The sequence below is a fragment of the Rhipicephalus microplus genome, chromosome 2 (genome assembly GCF_043290135.1).
Source record: "Rhipicephalus microplus isolate Deutch F79 chromosome 2, USDA_Rmic, whole genome shotgun sequence".
Classification (NCBI taxonomy): Eukaryota; Metazoa; Arthropoda; class Arachnida; order Ixodida; family Ixodidae; genus Rhipicephalus; species Rhipicephalus microplus.
This window is the reverse complement of record NC_134701.1, coordinates 125,548,371-125,572,230: the sequence shown is the minus strand read 5'-3', so window position 1 is coordinate 125,572,230 and position 23,860 is coordinate 125,548,371. Positions and strand designations below refer to the sequence as shown.

Genomic DNA, 23,860 nt, shown 5'->3' with positions numbered 1-23,860 from the left:
TATCACGCGAGCGTCGACCAGCCATGCATTCAGAGGCCCTAGCAGAACGTTTAGGAAGAATAAAAATCAAGATTTCGCTTTCTTCTCTTCCTACTTGGCTATTCTATGCTACGACAATCACCCCGTTGACAAACTGGTCCCCCCCTCTTTCTCTCTATTCTACGTGTTCCATTCGTTGCGATCAAGTGTAACTTGGTAGGCTGTTATCTTTCCGCACGGCAACAACGGTGGTGGGAAAGCTCTTGTCAACCTTCATTTGAGCGACGTGCTATGTCACGCAAAATATAAGCATCGCATCGTAATACTGACTTCACCAGCCAATAGAATTGTGCCAAACGTTTTCGCACAGGGGTGTCAATACTGCAATGCTGGATGTGACCCCAGACCACATGTCGCAAGAAAATGCCTCGACGGCTAACATTAGATGAACGCCGTGAAATTATTTCTTTGGGAAGGTTTATGTCCCAGCGAGAGACTTCCCGTAAGCTGAACCGGCCACAGAAGACAATCAACCACATTCTTCGAGCATTTTACCAGGAAAACCACCTGAAGATGCACCACACCAAAAGAGGCCTGTAAAAACAACTGAAGAGGAAGATGCCTTTATAATAGCTGCCATGGTCAAAGACCCTTTCTCGACAACAAAGAAAATTAAAGAAAAGCTTGGCCTTTCCCTCAGCCTTGCGGCTATCCGAAGAAGACTTCGTGCTGCCAATATGAAAAGCCACGTGGCGGCTAGAAAGCCGCTTTTGACCACTGAACATCGAAGGAAACGTTTGGACGTCGTGCATCAGCACGAACATTGGAGGGCTGAAGACTGGCAGCAGGTCATCTTCAGTGATGAATCGACGTTCACCTTTTGCTGGAACCAGTGACTTCGTGTTTGGAAAGTCCGTGGCAGCCGGTAAGGTTTATATTGCTTGTGTATCATTTCACACAGACAGCGGTTCGGCACCGCTCTTAGGTTTAGGAGCGTACTCATAATCCGCAGCTGCATTACCCGGACTAACTTAACTGCAGCAAAGGTCTCTCCCATACTATTCTAGATAACCCGCTCCTGTTGCCGGCCATAGTCCCGTAATTCACTCGAGCTTCTTAATCTCATCTGTCGAACTGATTTTCTGCCGTGCCGAGCTATGCTTGCCTTTTCTTGCAATCCACTCTGCTACCTTTAGTTACAATTGAGTATCCTTCTCTCTCATTTCATGTTCGGCCCACTTCCCCATTTCGACTAGTCAGTAACTCACGTTTTTCTCTGACCCACTATGCCATTTTTGTGGTTTGACGAAAGGGTTTTTACATAGTTACTACGCTGTGAATGTTTTGCGTAGAAAACGGATTTATCACTTTTATTGCAGGTACGGGCATGAAAACATTCGCAGTGTCTGTGCAAGTGGGCGTGTATCGGTCAACGTCTGGGGCGCAATAACATATGCCGGTCTGGGTCCGCTCTTCCGCATCCCCGGAAGACTTACGGCCGAAGTCTACAATGAGATCACCGACGATGTTCTCCTACCTTTCGCCATCAATGGACCATTTCTTGACGGATGCTTTTATTTCCAACATGATGGCTGCCCTATTCTCAATGCATCCACAGTGCAGAAAAATTTAAATGCTTCTGGCACTGCACAGCTCTGCTGGCCTCCTAAAAGCCCCGACCTCATTATCATCGAGAACGTTTGGGGACTAATGAAGGCATGATTGGATCGCGCCAATTTGACAAACAATGACGCAGACACTTTGTGGAAACATGTTGAGATAGAGTGGAATTCTCTCAGACAAGACCCTGATTTGGTGAAATCTCTGTTTGCTTCTATCCCGAAAAGGCTAAACGACGTGAAGGAGAGCATGGGCGGCATATCTAAGTATTGATTAAGTTGTAAGCACTAAATGTACTGTAACAGTGAGTTTAGAGAGACGCCTGCGTTTTTTCGTCTCTAATAAAAATTATTGGATATTAATTTCTGTAGTGTCTGAAAAAACATCTCATTTTCAGATGTTCCTTTGTTATGATGATATAAAATAAGTCATGCTCTCTCGTCCGAAAATCGCGATGCTCACAGTCTCTCAAACTTCTCGACGACCGTGAACCAAAGATAAATCATGTTTCAAACAATCCCTCTTTCTATTTTTTTTCTTATACGCGACTCTGCGAAACAAAAAAACAAAATTAAAACTGATGAGAGCCCGCATCTTATGTAGTCATCACGGGCAGTGTTTGCCAAGGCAGCAGTGACGTAATGCACACGCTAGATGCAGCCTTCATGCCGTCCGATACTGATAATAGCGAAGAATGCGTTGCATGAAATACCATTCTCTCTATTATCGGAAGCCAGTAATGAAGAAAATAATGGCAGCATATCCACGGAGTGAATCACGGGGAGTGGGGCGAAGCATTCGTCCATTCATTCGTTCTTGCTTCCGTCCGTTCCTGCGTACGTCTGTGTAACCGTCCATGCGTCCATCCACCCGTCCGTGCGTGCGTCTGTTCGTGCGTCCGTCCCTGCGTTCGTCCATGCATCCGCACCTGCGTCCGTTCATGCGTTCGTCCATCTATCCAGCACTCCAAGTACCACCATCTCGCATCTTTTCATCATATATTCTCCATATAGAAGCACCGCCATCCAGTGGACATTTCAAAGACTAAACGGGAGGTGGCACAAGCACACTTCCTTACGGCTTGCGCTTCGGGTCTACTTCCCACCTTTAACCACCTCGAGTTCATGGTATATACTAGTTCACTGTAGTCATGGCTATGCGACCCAACGCTCGCTAAACCTTTCTAAAACCAAGGAGGTTACACCCAGCGAGTATAATGTAGCAACCCTTTCTTGTCAGGTATAGTGCTTAATGTACATGCCAATGGCTGCGAATGGGGATCGCAGCGTGCGCGTTACCTAAAGGCCGAATGCTCCTGTCTCTCGTTCTCCCTTAGCAGCCATTAATATGCGCATTGAGCACTATCTCTTATTGTTCAACAACGCACAGAAGAAATCTCTCACCGGAACCACCTTGGAGGTCAAAATTGGAAGGACCGCTATTTCGGGTAAGTGCCACTGGTGGTTACGTTCTACGAGGGACGCACAAGCCACGCCATAAGGAGCTTCGCCCCTAACAGAAATAAAAACACCTTCCTTGGACGGGAGTTACCGCAGCTTCAGGAACAGCAAAAAGAGTGAGGGAAGCTTGCATACTGCTTCCCTCTCCTGAAAAAAGAATTCCGGGCCGTGGCGCTGTTCTCGCTCTTGGTCGACGCTCGTGCGATTACCCTCATATCGCGCCCGACTGTACATGTTGCGCGCTTGATGCCCTACCACTCTCCTCGTGAAGTTGCTATTCAGATGCACCGAGACGGCGCTTGTGCCACCGGGAGTTATGCTACATGCATGCATAACTCCCCACGTTCCATTCCTCAAGTTTTGTTATCGCCCCAATACACTACACAATTCTCAGCGCAAACCATGCCTGCAGTTTTCGAGAAGCTTCAGGACTGTAGTAGATCATTTCGTTAAGATCACGCCCACTCCGCGAACTGTACAGAATATTCTGGAACCTATGCCGCCGCCAGTGATAACGCTAGAACATTCGATGGCAAAAGTATAAATGCCGACGCACTTCGCCGCTTGTCAGTTGTTGATCGATGGCCGACGCTCCGTTCGCCGCTATCAGTCCATGACTGCTACTGTAGTCCGACTTTCCATTTACTGGGCACAGGTTCGCCCAAATAAACAATTTGTTATTCGACTGGCAGTGTGCTCTAGTCGTCCACATCACGACCCCGTGACATTATTGATATTCTTGGGGGGGACGAAGACGGAATGAAGACGAAGAAGTGTGTTTTGAATAGGAGCTGCTTCTGCTAACTCCGGCGTATTTCAGTTGTAATTTAAGTCTGTTGATCAGTTTCCGCTGCTCCCTTGGAGGGGATGGAAGTAGACCACCCCGGGCGCCTGCCGGCACCAGCGGCGTCAGCGGCGACCGCCTCCAGGAAGCGGATGGGACAAGCCAGCGACAGCGACAGTGAAGATACTCATGCTTACTATCTCAGCAGTGAGGACTTCTCAGATGACGGTTTCCAACCTGTGCTGAGCCGCAAGGCGAAGAGAAGGAACATGAGGACATCCTCATCCTCAACTATTCAAACTGTAAGTGAAGCGCCAAAATCGAACGCTTTTACCATCCTGTTTCTGCCTGCACTTCCTACCGTCAGCATGAAACGCCTTAACAGACAGTCTGTGTCGAGGTCTCTGGAAACGCTCGTGCCAAATGAGATCACGGACATAAGAGTGAACGCCAGAAATAATATACTGGCTGTGGACGTTTTGCACGCAAGTGCGTTGGGCGTTCTGCGCAGTGTAACTGACTTGGACGGCAACCAGGTGCGCTCTCATGTTCCCTTGGGATGTGATGTAGTAACCGGCGTGATCTACGACATTGATGTCGCTATTTCCAATAAGGACTTACAGCTTCTTGTCAAGTCAACAACTGATACTCCAATTGTTGATGTCACCCGGCTAGGCAAGTCTCGCTGTGTGAAGATTGCGTTTAAGAGCACATCACTCCCGTCTCATGTGAAGGTGGGGTACTTCAGACATGCTGTGCGGCCTTTCATTCCAAAGCCTCTCCAGTGCCGTAAATGCATGAAACTTGGACATGTGAGCAGCGTCTGCGAGAATTCGGTGGTATGCCACCGCTGCGCCGAGCACCATGAAGCGGATAAGTGCGTCGCAACTGTCAAGAAATGCTCTAATTGCAATGGATCCCATGAAGCCACATCGAAGGACTGCCCGCGGATTCAGAAGGAAATTGCCATCTTGAAGGAGATGGTGCGCGATCACTCATCTCACCGAGAAGCCGCAGCTAAAGTCAGAAGGCGTCGTTCACGTCGACGTCGGTCTTCGAGGACGCCCGCTACCTCCTCGAAACGATTGCGTGATCCCTCATCAGTACCACCTCCTTTGCCTCCCAGACCACATGCCGCGGGAAAGGCTGTAAAGGACAAAGCCAGTGAGCATACCCTGACTGCGACAGAGTGGCCTGCACTTCCAAGGGAAGCTGCATCAAGCGAACCGAAGGAGCTTCATGACGGCCAGTCCACGCTCCCGGTTCGAGATCTTTCCAACCAAGACAGGCAAGTGACTGCAATCGTCCCGGTTCGAGATCTTTCCAACCAAGACAGGCAAGTGGCTGCAATCGTGCAATCATTAATTGCCACGATTCGCACGCTACTGAGCAACATACAATCTCCGTCTGCTAAGAGTGCACTGCAAATACTGGATGCACTGAATCCAGTTCTTGCTAACTTCGTATAAGCACAATGGCTCAACAAAATCTCCACTTCCGCACTGAAGTTAAAAGTGCGTCGATTTTTCAGTGGAATGCCAGAGGCATGAAGTCCCGTATCTCGGACTTGCGCCAATTTGTTCGGGCCAATCAATTCCCTATACTTGTCATATGTGAACCAAACGTGTCAACGCCTTATAGATTGTCCGGTTATGAAGCTTTTTGTTCAGCCGCTTGCGAAGAACGTAGCAAAGTAATTGTTTACATTCGCACAGACTTGACTTATCTTTCGCACCCAATAAGTTCAAATGACGACAATCAGTACGTGTGTCTTCGTGTGAAGAAGAATGCAGTTTCGTTCACGCTTATTGGTGGATATATATCTCCGTCATCGCGATTTGACTGCGACAGATTAAAAGACATCCTAATGAGAACCGATGGGCCTTGGATCATAACCGGTGACTTCAACGCCCATCACATGCTTTGGGGGAGCACTAGGATGAATGCCAGGGGCCGGAACATTGTTACATTCGCTTCCGATTACGACCTTTCCATCATGAACGATGGTACCCCCACATATCTGCGGGGTCTCACGTATGGCAGTTGCCTTGACCTGACATTGGTGTCACGGTGCTTCTCTCACAAAGTTAAGTGGTTTTGCGATATTGAGACTCATGGGAGTGATCACAGACCCACCTACGTGACGATCGATGGTATCGTAAAAAATTTCTCTTCCGGTGTTGCAATTGGCACTGACTGGTCGATGTTTGCATCGCGTGTTGAGAACGCTTGCCAAGACGGCCTCGCCTGCAGCCTGGAAAATACCATAGTGGAAGCTATGCAAGCGTCCAAATGTAAATTACCATTTTCGTCTAAAGTTACACAGTTTGACATCGAACTGGAAAAATTACGAGCTATACGAAGGCGTGCAGAACGACGATACAGACGCACAAGATCAATTTACGATCTGAGGGAAGCAAGGCGGCTCCTGAAAAAGATTCAACGACGCATTTACAAACTGGAGAGCGAACGCTGGAAAGCATTCTGCGAATCTCTAGACCCTCATAAACCGCTGTCATATATCTGGAGAACAGTTCGTGGTCTTCGCTCCTCTCCACAACAACGGCACCCTTTTAAAGCTTTGGCACTCCATCAGGGAAAAACAGAACTCGAGGTGGCTGAAGAATTTTGCACGAGAGTTGCCGGGAATATTGTGAACGAGAGCATCGACGCCGTGATCGTTCCTGAGACGCGATTACCAGAAATGGACATTCCATTCACCATGGAAGAACTGGAAGGTGCGTTAGTCGCTTCTAAGCGCATGTCATCGCCAGGTCCTGATGGTATTACTTATAGTGCGTTGGGACACCTTGGACAAAAAGCTAGAAAAGAACTTTTAACATGCTTCAACAACTCCTGGCTCAGCGGCAGTGTTCCCCGAGAATGGAAAATCAGTCGATTAATACCACTTTTGAAATCGGGAAAATCACCATTGGACTTGACAGCGTATCGCCCTATTGCCCTCGCAAGCTGCCTTGGAAAAGTGATGGAAAGGATGGTTCTATTTCGTCTCGAGTGGTACTTGGAACGATACACCAAATACCCTTCTTGCATGGCAGGCTTTCGTCGGGGCCGCTCCTCCATTGACTGTGTCCTTGATTTGTCGACATTTGTTCAACAAGAAAAAAGTCGCAAGCGCATATCAGTGGCACTCTTTCTTGACGTGAAGGGTGCATATGATAATGTAGCTCACGATGCCATCCTCACTTCTCTCGCAGCGATGGGCGTTGGTGGACGAATGTTTCAATGGATAAAAGATTATATAACTGGCAGAGGTTTCTTTGTACAAACATATCAGGGTACAACTGCCCAACATTACACCTACTGCGGAGTACCTCAGGGAGGTGTTTTAAGCCCCACATTGTTCAATGTGGCCCTCATTGGTCTGGTGAAGGTTCTGCCAAAGTCGGTGTGCCCATCCATATACGCCGATGATATTTGCCTCTGGAGTGCTGCAGTTACTCGCCCTCAGGTGCGTGCACGAATACAGCGGGCAGCAACACTCACAACAGCCTACCTTCAGAAACAAGGCCTAAATATATCAACTGTGAAGTGCGCGTTGATGGCGTTTACACGCAAACCAATGACGCCATACCCTGTTTACATCAATGGGCAGAGTGTCAAATATGCACGGACGCATCGTTTCCTGGGCATAATAATCGACAGAAGTCTTTCGTGGAGCCCACATTGTGCGTACTTGAAGAAGAGACTGCTATCTATTGTGCATATCATGAAATTCTTGTGCGGTAAAGCATGGGGAACTTCTGTGGCCTCCATGCTACAGCTGTACAGGGCCCTATTTCTGGGTCTATTGCGCTACAGCTTGCCGGTACTGACTAACACTTGCAAATCGAATACTCATTCATTGGAGAGTTTGCAGGGTCAGGCACTGCGTATCTGCCTAGGACTGCCCCGATGCGCTTCTACTTATGCCACAATCATGCTTGCCAAAGACCATCCGGTCAGGACATATATAGCTGTGGATTGCCTCAGAGCGCACATTCGACATGCTAGCCGTGTCCCCGACCACCACTTGGCCCTTCTCCCTTCCGGAAGACCACGTGCTACGTTTTCAGACGTCATAGCCAAGCACCTAAACAGCATTCCATCAGGATATACGCCAGCTGCGAGAACGGCATGCCCTTTGTGGTGCCTCGACCAGCCGCAAGTACGTCTAGAAATTCCGGGAATCAAAAAGAAAAGCAGTCACTCCAGAGTAGCATTGAAGCAAGCAACACTGCTATTATTACATGAGTTGTACTTAGACCGAACGCAGATATACACTAATGGGTCCGTCTCATCCAGCAGCTCATCAAGTGCCGCTGTAATACCGGCTGCAGAAATGACAATCAAATTTAAGTTGTCACATATGACTACATCTACGGCATCAGAGCTTGCTGCTATAAGGGCTGCTTTACAATATCTCGTTCAAGAACGTCCAGGAAAATGGGTCATATTCTGTGATTCGAAGGCAGCGCTTCAGAGTTTGCAGTCTGCCATGCGTAGGAGGAGCCATGACCAACTGGTACAAGAAATAAGACATTGCCATCATGAAGCTCTAGCACGAGGGCATGATATTATATATCAATGGCTGCCTGGACATATCGGTATTACCGGAAATGAACTAGCCGATGATGCAGCCCGCTCAGCCCATGAAGAAACCCGTGTAGTCCCGATTCCTCTATCAAGGAATGATGCAGCAAGACAACTTTACCTGCTGGCTCGAGATCTCACACGCACGTTCTGGTCGTCTACCAGCTTCCAAAGGTGTCAATTTTATGAACTGGATCCTTCGCTAAAGCTAAAGCTACCATCTCAACTTTCCCGCTCCGATGCGACACTGTTATGCCGCCTTTGGTTGGGTGTTGCATTCACAAAGGTGTACTCCTTTCGCATTGGTATGGCAGACACTCCTACATGCGACTACTGCGGAGATGAAGAAACCATCGAACACGTCCTCTGCAGCTGCGCTTGCTACGACACACAGCGATGCCAGCTACGGATGGTTTTGAATCGACTTGACCCCGGACCATTTTGTGTGCGGAAGATACTAGGACCTTGGGCATCTGCCTCAGTTGCGCAGAAAGCAACTAAAGCACTGCTTCTTTACCTTAAGTCAACAAACCTGAGCGACCGCCTGTGAACTGTGTGTGCTCATCGAGTGTGCTCGTGATTGTGTGTACCTTCTCATCTTTGTGCAACCTCTTTTCTCCCCTTTATCCCTTCCCCAGTGCAGGGTAGCAAACCGGATGTGCGTCTGGTTAACCTCCCTGCCTTTCCTTGTATCTTTATCTCTCTCTCTCTTGGGGGGGACGCGCGTGTGTGCTCGATCTCTGGTGAACCGGTCACGCCATTTACCGTTGGTTTTAAATACATCAAATCCTCAGCCTCATCAATACGGCGTCTCTTCCGTAACAATATGTTTAATATTAATAACCTGAGACACGATCTCGGTGGCAGATACTGTAATAACAGAGAAGATACGTTTGTAGGCCTATTTAGCGCGAACAGCAACCACGTCCTGCATGAGCCATTCCATTGTAGCGCTGACGGTACAGCTGCGGAGGTCTGCCGGGTGCACTACTTTTTCAGTACATCTTTCCTCCTCGCTGAAGACGCAGCCAGTTAGATGTTTTAGGAGGCCGTAAGGACAAGGGGCTCGTAGTACGGCTTTAGGCGATCCAGGTGAACAGTTTCGCGGGCTCAGCGAACAAGGTCCGCAGTGGGTGTGAGGGGCTCCATGTGCTAGTTGACGGGTGCAGTTACCCGTCCGACGAGATAGGATCTATGGTATACTAGCTGACGAACTTTGATGATACACCCAGGACATAAGTGAAAGGCACCCACAGCCAAACTAGAGATTTAGGTGAAAACTGGTTGTTGGACCGTCCGTCTTCATGTCGGATCTTTGGTTGTTCCTGTTCTTGACTGGTAAGGGAGCGCGCTAGTTGCTGGCGTTCTTCTGCATATCGAGCAGCTTCGGAAACTCATGTGTCCAGTGATGAGTCGGGTTGGTATAGGGAAGAACGGTGTCGATCTGTGACGATGGTTCTCGGCCATATATAGTAAAAAGAAAGGAGAGAAGCCTGTCGTCACCTGTGGTGCTGTATTGATTGATTGATTTGTGGAGTTTAACGTCCCAAAACCACCATATGATTATGAGAGACGCCGTAGTGGAGGGCTCCGGAAATGTCGACCACCTGGGGTTCTTTAACGTGCACCAAAATCTGAGCACACGGGCCTACAAGATTTCCACCTCCATCAGAAATGCAGCCGCCGCAGCCGGGAATTGAACCCGCGCCCTGCGGGTCAGCAGCCGAGTACCTTAGCCACTAGACCACCGCGGCGGGGTGGTGCTGTATTGTAGGCGTACGTAACGTCGGGAAGAATGAGGCCCCAATCGATGGGGTTAGAGGCGACATACATGAAAAGCACGTCGGGAAGAGCTTGGTTGAAACAGTCTGTCAAATCATTTGTTTGTGGATAATACGTAGTAGAACATAGAAGTGTAGCAGCTTGGGCTAGTTGGTATGGCATGACGATAGTTATAGCGCGAGAACAAAACGACGACACAGAGACAAGAAGGACTTTCGTGTCCTTCTTGTCTCTGTGTCGTCGTTTTGTTCTCGCGCTGTAACTATCGTCATATGGTAGAACAGTAGAACAGTTGCGAATCACATGGCCTTCAGCGAGAAGTTTCTTCTTGCCTACATGCCGTCATTTCACCTGACTGCACCGAATATTACTGGAAAATTCGGACTCCTAAACTCGGCTTATCATTAGTGTCCTCTAATTTGTTATCGTTTGGAGCTGGTCAGTTTGGTGCGAGCCACAGTGTTGTTCTGATAGCGCTACACAAAGTTATACAAGTGGCCAGAAGGATACGCTCCTAATGTTGTCGACCGATCAAGAAATTCATTTTTGTTGTATATTCTTATCTGTTATCTATAGATTATCGCATCCTTCTATATATCTAATTTTTATTTACTCTGCGTTTAGTTGTTCTCTTTTTATTTATTGATTGTTTTTGTGTTGCACAGCCTTTATTTTTTTTCTTAGTGCACAGTGCGACCAATACCCTTTGTGGGTATGAGTAAGTTTCTCTTAGGCTACAACACAAAACAGAACAATGTGCGTTCGTGAAGTGGTGGGGCTCGCTTGCCTCCTTCGCTGTTTACTCAGATTGCACAATTAGTAAAGCGACTTTATTTTTGTTTTAACTGCAGCTTTGTTGTTCTCTCCTGCTTTTTTTTCTCACTATCCGAAGAAAATACGGTGCATGCTAACATGTCCACAAAGGCGTAGACAAACAGAGCATCACCGCCTAGTCAGGGAAAGTAGGCTACAAGATGTGAATATGGATAGAGTTTCAAGTGTTTGATTTTGTTGCAACCTGTCTCTTATCTACAGTGTTCGAAGCGGCAGCCATCAGCAAGTTTGATCAACTTCTGTTAACCATCACAAGCATTCTAATTCAGAGGTACGTGTGCAAGTGCATGGCCAGGCAAGCTCCGTGTACCACGGGTGTGCTGGCTCGTATACGAGTGTATACCGCGGGAACTTCTGTTTTCTTCGTTGTTTTTCTGTAGTACGAACAAGATCGAGTAGAAAAGCAAAAACCATTGGTAACACGAAATTTATTAACGACTTCAGTTGAACTTCACCCAAATTAAGCAGGAAATGTGGACAGTTTAATACAAAGTTGCCATGACTGCGATTCCTCTGGATAAGTGCTGATGTCTTCAACGAGGTTAGTAGTTTATCTCGCCAGTCACCTGCAAAAGTGCGTTTGATATAATGCCAATCCTACGCCAACGATATTCAAGGTATTGATAATAGGGCCGCTACTTAGGATTAATTAGACAGTTATGTTTTTCTAGAATGAAAGACCTTACGACTTAGTTTACGAACTTAAAAGCGTGAACACTCATTTAACTAGTTTTGGCTTTCATATTGCGATGACTGCACAAATTTACGGTGCCCATTCTGCGAGTTAAATGTGTACATTGACAAAAGAGACTGAGCAATTTTTTGTTCCAATTTAGCTAGGCCTGTGAAATCAGGGCAACGAAAGCAAGGAAACATTCAGATAAAAAAGCACACACAGCAAGGCAGAAAATTACTGAGACACAAATGTTTTCGTCCCATTTTTGTATGAATATATCTATGTGGCAATAAATGCGCGACAAGCGGTACTTTATTACTGGTGCAGACTTTGTTCACATCCATAGACCTATACCACATGTTCTCATCCCGTTTGTCATAACAGCAATACAAATGTTACCGCCACAATAGACTGGCCGATACGAAATGGCTTGTGTGTTTTCTGCGTTTCAGAAATTACAATATAAAGATCTATTACCACACTCCTTTGTCAAGTCTTGTTATTGCCGCATTACACGTGTGAGTGCTGCCTTGCGCAAACGGTGCCGATGGACTGTGTGCCACTGAAATAATTTCGAACCTTCCGATGCGTGTACGCACACATTACAGATTATTTCATAGCATACGCGGCTGCCGGCGATAATACTGGAACGTTCGGCAGCACATGTACAAATGCCGACGCACATCACCGCTTGTCAGCTGACCAACAGTCCACGCTATGTTTGCCGCTACAAGTGGCCATGTGAATTGCTGTAATATAACTTCTCGTTGACCATCTATAAGCTCGGCCTATTAAACAGCTCATCTTAAACTTACCGATTGTTAATCTCACGATGCACGTGACACAATAAAGAGAATTATCACACAACAGTGTCAGAGAAATTACATGGTGATGTTATTGGATGGTACTGTAGTGTAAATGTGAAGAAAGAAACGTGAATGACAAGGTAATTTGCCACGTACGGCAGGATCCGAACCTGCGACCTTCGAAAAGCGGGTCCAATGCTCCACCACTCAGCTGGAGTTTCTGTTCTAGCCTGAGAGGACACGTGCGCTTGTCCAAACGTCGGCTCGGCACAACTTCTGCTTACAGAAATTTGATTATGACATTAGTCCTTTGACAAGGCCTATTCGTCATTTTATCGCTCTCAAAAAAAAAAAAAATATCTCCGCCACTTCTAAACTGCCGCGCGAGAAGAGAGTGATGGCAATTGTCGTGCCTACGAGAGGTCTCTCGTAGTCATGACAGGGCCTCTCGTAGTCCATCGTGACTACGAGAGGCCCTGACAAACACTCCCAGCGTTGAATTCGTATGTAAATGTAGACGTCCGACTCGTGAAGTTTTGCAGACACGTAGCGCTACCTGTCTGCGCAGTTTTAAGTAGTGCTAAGCCTTACACCTGTGCACAGTTTGCAGCGCAATCGCGTGCAACTTCCACGTGCCAAACAACATTTGACGTTAACATTACCTACATTTGCACACTGTACTCTCGAAAAAAAAAGGAGCTACCAACGGCGGCGAAAACTAGCACACGTAACAGCTCGGAACTCTGCGAAGAAAGACCCCAGTCGACACTACTGTTGCATTGTGAATTGCCATGGACGTAAAAGACTTCAGTCTTATCAATTTCCGTGGCTTTTGCGAAGCAGAAGAGCTAGAGCGCAGGATACAGGTACAGTTGCGAGCGTGTTGGGTACGCGAATTACCCGCGTTCTATACAGACGGTTGCCTGAGAAACTGGGATAACGTAGGTCATTGTTTTGAGCAGTCTTGATGGAGAATCATGGTAACCGTTATTATGAAGCTTAACAGAGGCTCTGACCGCGATGCGCGCCATGCAACAATACACTGGCAACGCACGAGATAAACATTACACACGCTGCGACCACCGATAATCTGAAGTTATCGCCACTACACAGCATCGCTCAGGTATATGCTTTGAAAGCTCGAAGTTCCGGCTGTAACTAGCAAATGCAAACGCGTACGTCGTACAAGTAAACTTCTAAATGTTGGTCGTGGCCACAATAAGTTTTTTTTGCCATTGGTATCTGCGATTGCTGGACCTACCTTGGCGGCCTCGGTTCCGCCTTTCGTAGTACACCGAGAAAGTGTACACGCATGTATCCCCATTTGCAGGACGAAAGGCAACCGTCAACAGAGTATTCTGCGGTGCGTAATGGCCCCGCCGTGTTGGTCTAGTGGCTATGGTACTCGGCTGTTGACGCGCAGGTTGCGGTATTGAATTCCGGCTGCAGCGGCTGCATTTCCGATGGAGGCAGAAATGTTGTAGAACCGTGGGCTCAGATTCGGGTGCAAGTTAAAGAGCCCGAGGTGGGCGAAATTTCTGAAGCCATCTATTACGGCGTCTCTCATAATCATATGATGGTTTTGGGACGTTAAACCCCACATATCAATCAACCGTCAATGGGGCGCGTAATAAAACAGTTCAACGCACAGGAGACGAGAGACGGATCAAAAATGCAACTGCAAAGGCGATAAGTCCCGGCGCCATTCCTGCCGGATAAAACGAGCTTCGTATCACTGATTGTAAGATGGATTGCTCGTGTATGCATTTCAGCACTTTGGGATCATGTGTATGCCGAAATGTAACACATTTAGGCGTTACAGAACGCACGTCGGAGTGCTTGCCCTGAGTTGGAGGTCATGCGATGTTCGCTTGTACCTAAATTGTGAGTTACAGAACACCAAATATCTGAAACATGTCTTGCATTGTAGTCGCAGTCATGAAGCTTTATTAAGCTTTTCACTTTTGTGAAGTGAGGCTGGATTGACGGAAAAAACTTGCGAAACCCTTAATTTTCAGGAAACCGCGCCTCAACACCAATGAAAGTGGAGGGCCTCTGCACGTTCACTTGCGGGCGGCTTTTCGCACTACCCAGTTATGGCAGGCGTAGGATAGTGGCGCTGGTGGCGGCGTTTCTCGCCGCGCCAGCTGGGCAGAGTCTGACGTCTATATCTGATTAAGTGGAGAACGACAACGACCGCTCTATCTTTAGCGTCAGATTGTTGCTAGCGTTAGTTTGAATCCTAGCCACGTACGTTCTTTTCGTCCACTTTAACTTCCTGAAATAAATATATTGATCACCACGTGACCGATCAACACTTTCGGAGGCTTCATCACCTGTAGGCCTTAGCAGGTGAACATTGTTCAGCGTGCTGACGAAGCCACGTATAATAAAACATGTGCTTGAGATCTAATTTGTCAGGTGCGAACAACATTATGAAACGGCGCAACTAAGGATAACAAGCTTTTCGATAGGGATAGTTGGGGAAGATCCATAATACCTTACGGCGCAGTCGGAGACACAGACGAAGAAGGAACACGTGAAAGCACAAAAATGATTACGTGCTATCCTTCTCAAAAGACACTTTCGACAGCTTATACTCATGTATGGGCAATTCTGTATCTATGTACACGCACGTTACATCAAAATAAAATTCATTTGTTCATCAGCGCTTGTCTTCGTCAGCTCCTTCTTCGTGTCCCGGAGTTCGCTGCAAGCTATAATGGCAACGATGAGACCAGAAGCGCTGATGACAAAGGAGACACACATGCAGTCTTCGTGTTATTTCTTCTTTGTCTACGCTTTTGTCTCTTCTTTGCGCTGTTTCAAATTCATCAAGCCTGACCAACTCGCCCAACTGTCAGCGCTGCTGAACCTACCAGTATGAGCCACACCCACGAGAGGTTTTAGAGGTGTATTGCTGTTTATTTACATAATATGCAACTGCGCTTTAAGTTTATTACATACCTTATTGCCTAGTCTATAGTATACGTATATACAACCGGGGATGGACGCAGGAGTGAAACCCACGATGTTCTCATTTCTTAAGGCAGTTCTTCTATGGTACTGATTCAGATACCCAATGAAATGTAATTTACAAAAAGAATCTTATGGCAACCCCACTGTATCGGGCACAATGCGTACTAAATTCCTCTTGCTTAACATGCAAGACCCCGATTTCCCCTCCCCTCTTAATGGCTGACAGATCGGCTTGTCGTCATTTCATGATCCTGTCGAATTGCACAATCAAGATAGAGTCTAATTGGTGAAGACTAAGAGACAAAGTTATTAAGCAACTGAGTGCGTGATATTGGGAACTTCAGAGACACGCGTTGCGTTTTCATGTATGAATGGATGAAATAATGAACGAACAAATGAACGGATAAATGAGCAGTTGTCCTGTCTTATATCGGATGTCTGTCCTGTTCCGCGAAGCTAAACATCGGTAATGAACAAATATGAACTGCGTCAAATTAGGGCTTTGCTGTGAGTAAAGTGTCACTGTTATCACGCACTGGCGCTAATGTACGCCGAGGCTGCATACTCACGGCTCTAAACTCCACGAGCGTCAGTGGATTCGGCCGAATGTACAGTGAAGACAAAGAGGCACTGTAGAACGTTTTTGACAGTCCTGGAATCTTCGACGAGTCCCCGGCGTCAGCAAAACTGTAACCGGTGCGGTAGAATTTAAGTAGTGCCACCAGTTTTCCCGACTGCGGCACTTCCAATGCACTGCCAATCCTGGTTGACGAGTCTACTGCCGTAACCCTGGAATGAAAAGAATAGCAAAATTGGCTGCGTACTCGCGTTCTTCACTGCAAAGCACGTTGAAAGATCTTTATATATATCTTAGGCACTACGTGAGAAGTTGATGCCATCCGGCAGTAATATTAAGAAACAAAAGCGTTTTTTAGAACGTGGAGCAACTGGTAGGTAGCAGCATCGAGTCAGTTTAGCGAGGCGTAGGAAACACCCGCGTTTTCGTTCATAGCGTCGCATTCTCAGCGAAGCGTAATAACCTCTAGGGACTTGCAAATACGTATCTATGCATTTTCTAAATAAAGAAACACACTGCTTAGTACTTACGTATTGAACTTGCGACTCAAATATGGCTAATCTTTGAGATTGTTAATAATTGTGAACGGGCAAGGAGATAAACATGTGTGGGTGTTAAGCAAGGGGTGAAGCTTTCACCAGGTGCTTCAATCAAATGACAGACAGACGGACAGACATATATTTCTGCGAGGGAAAATCGCAAGAAAGACTCTCGTCATTCAAAATCCACGCATATGCATGCGGGTAAAGATGATGTTTACTTGAGTGGCTAATCACGGGGAGCGTTCGGTAATCGTGACTATTCACAAGCGCAGTTATGTTTCGGCTCGAGCAAAAGGTTCATTATGTCTGTGTTGAAATGGTTGACTAGTTTAAAAGGCTTCAGCTTCTGGTGTTTTATACTGTACCAACACAATTAGAACAGATATTATCATGGTGTCTTGACGCCGACGAAGGCGGATATGGCTCGTATGAAATGCAACTGTTTATGTGGCCGAACCTGTGGCCGGTAAACGAAAAATGAGACTACAGATATATACACTGGCACGATAGCGGAGAAGAGAGCATCGGCCGTCGATCAACAGACCATAGTTGGCACGCGCCGTATTGTATACATGCGCGTCAAACTTGCCAGCGTTATCACTGGAGGCCGCGCAAGCTCTGAAATAATCTTGAGTGTTCCCGTCCTGAGCCCCATATTAACAAAATAATCTGTTAAAAACGAGGAGGTTTTCGAACACTGAGGCGTGATCTGTGCTGAGTATTGCTCACAGTCTTTGCTCACAGGTTTAAACCTAGCGCATCAAAATATCACTCGTGGAAATGCCTCCTTTTGAAAAAAACATCGTCTCGATACTTAAAGCAGAATGCGGGATAAACTGCATGCTATTAATAACAGAAATAAAGCAAGGAAGCACAATAAACAATGACCACAAAAAACAGGATGATAAAGCAGAAAAGTGAGTGTGGTCTTTATGATCTCTAATGCACGTGAAACGACTTCAGGCACACAACATGCAAGACCTCACGCCATGCATGGCTTTGTTGAGAGTTAGTAATGCCATCTGGGACAATCTCATAGCGAAGAGCGTCAAAACGTCGAAGCACCTTGTATAGACCGAAGTATTCCCCAGAAGGTTTTCACTATATATGTTTTGTCGGTGTATCAGCGTCCACAGCCAAACCCGGTCGCCGGAACGGTACTCCACGACGCTCTGTTTAAGATAGTTACGGCGGCTATCCTTCGTCTGCTCATTCTTGATGCTCAGGAAGGTGATTTGATGAGCTTGTTCAGCGCGCTGAAGGTAGACGGTGACGTCGAGGTTTTTTTCATCAGCTACGTTTTGGCAGCATGGCGTTGATCGATGTTGCTGGGTTCCTTCTGTTGACTAACTTGTATGGTGACGTGTGCGCCGTCTCCTAGACTACCATATTGTATGCGAAGGTCACCTATGGAAGGATGGCGTTCCACGTCTTGTGTTCGACGTCGACAAACACGGCCTGCATGTCAGCAGTAGTCTTTTTTAGCCACTCGGTGAAGCCATTGGTCTGTGGGTGGTACACGGTGGTCAAGTGGTGGCTTGTTTGTCTGTATCTCAAAATCACTAGAGTTAACTTGACAGCGAAGCCTGTACCTTTGTCGGTGATGAGGACCTCTAGGGCGCCGTGACACAGGACCACGTCTTCAACAAAGAACTTCGCTGCGTCGGCAGCACTGCCTCTAGGTAGGGCCCATGTTTTGGCGTAGCGGGTGAGGTAGTGGGTGGCGACAACGCTCCATTTATTACCGCAAGTCGACGAAGGAAACTGTCCCAGTTTGTCCATACTGGTCTGCTCGAACGGTCAGTGAGACGTTTCGATCGGCTGAAAAAGCTTGCTGGTCTTTCTGCGGTGTCTTGCGTCGCTCACACATTACATGTCCTTACGTAATGAGTGACGTCAGCGGCAAGGACTGTGCGAGTAGTACTTTTCCTGTATTCTTGTGAGCGTACAGGAAGCACCGAGGTGTCCAGCCGTCCGGTCGTCATGTAGAGCCTGGAGGACTTCTGGACTCAATGCTGAAATCATTACACGGTGTTTGGCTCGAAGGGGTGAGAATTTTTTCAATAGGAGAACTGTTTCGCTGGAAGAACGACGCCAGTCCTGTTTCGAACACCTTCGGGAGAGTTGCGCTGCCACCATACATGTATTTGACATGGTTTCTGACTTCCGGGTCAGCTCACTGCCGTTCGGCTAACTCGTCCGCACTAATGTTTCCCAAAAAGCAGTCATTAGTCGGGTCGTCCTGCGGCAGTGGTTTGATGGGGGAGTAAAACTAAATCTTCTACCCACTCCCTCTGTTCCTTTGAGCAGAGCTCTCTCAGCTGCGTAGCGGCTGTTGTTATAGAAGGGAGTGGAAGGTTGGTTGCTTGGTGCCCGTCTTGTCGTGGCTGCTGCTGCTGTTCAGGAATGGAAACCAGCGCTTTTCGACACGCTGCAACAACTCAACTTTATGTACAGGAGCTTACGTAAAAATTTACAAGACTCTTCACCGTTGGTACCGTCGCATGTTGGCTCGGCAGAACCGATATTGTAGAGTACTCGTTGATGCGACCAGAACGACCGTGAGGAAACGGGAGCCAGGTTTTCACCCCTCGGTAGCCGCTCCCAATTCTCCTCACAGCCAACCAAAACGATCGAGTGCGTTTATTGGACAGACTCAAACACACTTGCTGCAGTCCTGTCCTCTCGCTCTCTTATTCAAGCACTCGACCCCTCGGTTGGAGAGAGAGAGACAAAAGGACCGGCCTGCACATGACCTTCCGCGAACTGTGCGAACGCGCACGATGGTGACGCCGTTTCAGCTGCGGGCCCATACCATTACTGCTAGATGACTGCGCTGTCCAGCGTGACAGTTGTCCCACGGACTATAATCTAGATGGATGGGTGTCTATACACCGGGTGTCCTCACGTCACCCGCCGGCACTTCGCTGGCCGGGGACCACCTAGCTGGTTGTTAAAAGCGGTGACCGACCACGGTCTTCTTATCAGAACGGGCGTCATTACGCCGGGAGTATCGTCTCCCGAGAATCGGCTCTTTGGGAAGGGCACCCTTTGACAAAGAAGACTCACCCCCCCCCCTGACCTGTGACGCCAGACCTTACAGGGGGAACGAGACAGGCAGTCGACATCGGAGTGTTTTCTTCTGAACTTGTAAGCGCGGTAACATCGAATTCTTGAAGTCTGGGGCTCCACCGTGCGAGGTGACCTCAAGACAGCTAGCCAACACAAGACATGGTGGTCACTCACAACTTTGAAGGGCCTGCCGTAGGGGTAGGGCGTAACTGTTATATAGGCCATATGATGGAGAAGCACTCCTTTTATGTTGTAGAATAGTTGGAATCTGCTTTTGAAAGTGACTGGACAGCATAATTGATTCTAGTCCACCAGTCTTCTGCACAAAAACGGCGCCAAGTCCTACACTGCTTGCGTGGTTGTGTATTTCTATCTCCACGGATTCGTCTAAATGCGCAAGTACAGAGGCGGCTGCGGTTGGTGTTTGAGCTCCTAAAATGCTTTCTCTTGCGGCGTTTCCCACTTGAACTCCTCGTCTGTCCTGGTTAGGTTAGTGAGTTGCTCTGCCATGCTGGCGGAATCTTTTACAAACCGTCTGCAATACGCACAAGGTCGAGAAATGGACGCACGGCACTCTTGATGGTGGGTGCCGCGATGGTGGCAACGGCAGCTGTTTTTTGCGGGTCGGCGCGAAGTCTTGACTTGCTGATGACGTGGCCCAGGGACAAGAGCTTCTGGCATGCAAAGCCACGTTTTATTTGCTTCGTGGTGAGTCCGGAGTTCTTGACTGCTTGAAGTACATCTTCAAGGTGCCGGAGGTGTTCGTCGAAGTTTGAGGAAAGCACAACGACGTCGTCCTAGTACTAATGTGCCACTTGAAGCTGGCCAGTACTGAATCATTAATGCGTTGGAAGATAGCGGGGGCCGGGCAAAGACCAAAAAGCATGTCCTTGAACTCAAACAGGCCGTGTGCTGTTACGAAAACAGTGTTTTGTTGGTCTCTCTCGTCGACTTCGATTTGCTGTAACTTGTCCTGAGATCTATCGACGAAAAGTACTTCGCGTTGGGGAGTTTATACAGGGTGTCGTCTTTCCGTGGAAACGAATTCACGTCCTTCTTCCTGATTACGATTGGGCGAAAATAGTCGAGGAATAAAGGCAAAAGTTCTGTACTTCTCTACCAACACCACGGGAGACGCCCAGGAACTCTTGGACGGCTGGATTATGTCATCACGTGGCATTTTGTCGATTTGCTTCTTAATCCTATTGAAAATCCTGTGTTGGTGTATGCTGGAATCGTTGGTGGATATGGTGGAAAGAATAGTGGGTATGGTAAAAATATTAGTGGATATGCTGGAAACTGTAGTGGGCATAATGGCTGATGGTGGCGAGAGTGGAAAAAAATGGTGGCAGATGGTGGTGTTGGTGGCGAGCCAATGGTGGCGACAGTGGAAAATGCCGGCTGATGACGGCCAGAGTGGAAAAAATAGTGGCAGATGGTGGTGGTGGCGAGCCAATGGTGTTGATGGTGGAAAATGCCAGCTCATGGTGGTGAGGCAAAACGTGTTTGGTGGAAGGCTTGGTGAACAAGGTGGATGACGGTGGCACGATGGAAGCTTGGTGGATGACGGTGACATGATGAAAAGAACATATCAGTATGCGAAATCACTTATTTGTAGTGTTTCATTCTTGAATGCGCAGAGGTGTACGTTTACGGTCAAAAGAAACCAACACTGCTCATTATGCTTTCTAGTACGTTTTTTTATTTTTGTGGTGTCAACAACGCTTCAGTTTTTTGTGGAGCATAGAATATGCGGCCGGGAATATATTTACATTTCGAACACGTACTTACATCAGTTTGACATCCGCGATGCGTTTCTTTGTTGTGGTGCTTAGAAGACTAGAGTTGTCACTGTGAAGATGACAATAAATGTTTTACATCGGCGAGCAGTTGTCAACAAATAAATGGGCTCCAGTTCGCAATTGCCCCTTTCAATGTTAGAGCAGAACACAGCGGTCACTTGATGTAGCCACACTAGAAACGCAACTCTAGTAATTCTTGCACACTCTCTTGTTTGAGGTGCACCTTTTAGTTAGCAAAGCGCGTGCGAGTATGCATAAACCTCCACTTTCGACATGCGTCGAGATGAGCCCCGGTGAATTTGACTTACACCCTTCTGTTCTAACACCTTGATTTCCACCAAAGTTGTTAGTCATACCGACCGAGCCCGTACAAGTGTTATCGGCGCTTCTGGGTTTCAGAATACACAATTTTGACGAGTAAAAATGACAATACAGCACAGCTGTGGCATCATTTACCTTAAATGAAGCCTTTTTTTATTGTGTACGGTGTCCACGCAAGAAGCGACAAACATCGAATCGACGTGCTTGCAGCACTTCCACCAAAGGTACGCCTCGCCTCACCGACAGCCGCCAGTCGCACTCACCGGCGCTTCGCTGGCTCTTATGCGAGAACACAGACACGTCAGTTCGTATGCTTACTGAACCAATATGATGGCATAATGTTTCTGGCGCACTGCAGTCGTTTTGGACTAGCCGTTATGGAGCTGTTCCTAGCGACAGAGCAACAGTGGTGCGCTGGCATGACTGCGGTGTGCGTTGCGCGAAATACATCAAAATCAATTGTGTGGGCGTATCTATCAATTGACCATAGAAGCATCATAAAGCCTGAACTGATATAGCTCTTTGGAAGGAGCGAGAAACGAATAAACTTGGCAGCTCCTCAGTCCACTGATTTGTTTTTTCCCCTTGCGGTTGTAAATTGTAACAAAAACATAGCGCCATTGCCATTATCGCAGTGGCAACCAATACAGGCAGCAGTTGTTCGTGTTTATCAGTTGTGCAAATTTTAGTAGCAGGTGCAGATCGCGTCCCTCCCAAGTAAACGACGAGGAGAACTGAAATTAAACAGCGACTCTGTGAGTTGAGTACTTCTCTAACACCCGTACCGCTACCTGTTGGCGTGGCGCAGTGGTTAGTCATTCTTTCGTCTGCACTCACGCATGTCAGACGCAAGAATCATGTGCTCTGCAGGAGCGGCGTTTGCGGCACATGCTAGCCGTGGTAACAGGATGAGCGAAGAGCAAGACGCAGGATACTAGATAGTTTTGTCACCACTGCCCAAGGGACGCGTCGCGCAAAACACTGTGTTTTTACACGGTGATGTGCGCGGCAGACCGTATCGAGTAGAAGATTTCCGAGAGGCGCTCGGACCTACAGGACTGCTGCCGGAGGTGTTGGCACTGGGGGCCTACCAGACAAACCACGTCTGGGCAGTCACCATGAACAACGCGGACGCTGCGAGACGCTTGCTGGACGTGAAGGAGCTGAAAGTCAAGGGTCGACGCTGCATCGTCATAGACCCCCAAGATCAGCAGGTGCGGCTGCGTCTTCATTGGCTGCTGTATGGCGTCAACGATGAAGACGCGCGAACGGCGTTGGCGGCTTATGGGAAGGTCGTACAAGTCACCAGGGAGAATTGGCGTGTTCAAGGAGTCAGCGACAAGGGGTCAACCACACGGACTGTGCTTCTTAAGCTCAAGAGTGGCGTGAAGGTTGAAAATCTCCTGCATCAAATCAGGGTAGCTGGTAAACTTGCACTTGTGGTTGCACCTGGTTGGCCAATGCAGTGTCTGCACTGCCAAGGTACCGGCCATGTTAGAAGAGAGTGTAAGGTACCCCGATGCTCGCGTTGTCAGCGGTTTGGCCACAGCGAAGACGCGTGCATGCGCACGTACGCAGCGGCTATAGGATCAGCTGAAGTTGAAGACACAGCAGAGTTGGTGATGGACGTGACCGAGGCTGAAGACGCGGCTAAAGGTGCAGGCGACGTGGTGAACCCAGAAGCATCAACAGGTACTGCCACACCGACTGGTGGTGATGAACCAACAGTCCATGCAGACATAGAATCTGGGGAGGTTACTCAAGAGCCATCCGGCCAAACCGAAGAAGGCTTCACAAGCACCTGCCACCTGCTAAGGCGACTTCGTTCAGACGCAGCAGCACAAGGCTGCGTCCCAACCCGATATTGGACAAACACTGGCCACCTTTGTCCTTCAGTGGCACGGGTCCACCTGGAGGCTCCGAAGATGTCTAGCTCTATGCTAGACGCTGAAGGTAAGCATCATGCCCCGGGCTAACTTCTTTATTGTGTAGACATGGCTTTTGCACCGAAACTTAGAGTGGCAAGTTAAATG

The 23,860-nt window shown here is 47.8% G+C and overlaps 1 protein-coding gene across 1 annotated transcript in view; it reads left to right on the top strand.

Annotated features, from left to right (window-relative positions):
• Window positions 1–15,202, top strand: part of LOC119170756 (solute carrier family 45 member 3) — a 269,172-nt gene extending 253,970 nt beyond the window's left edge. The window contains exon 9 of the mRNA XM_075886770.1: window positions 11,254–15,202. Within this exon, the coding sequence (XP_075742885.1) occupies window positions 11,254–11,298 (45 nt within the window). The 3' untranslated portion in view covers window positions 11,299–15,202. The remainder of the gene's footprint in view (window positions 1–11,253) is intronic.
• Window positions 15,203–23,860: the final 8,658 nt, after the last annotated feature.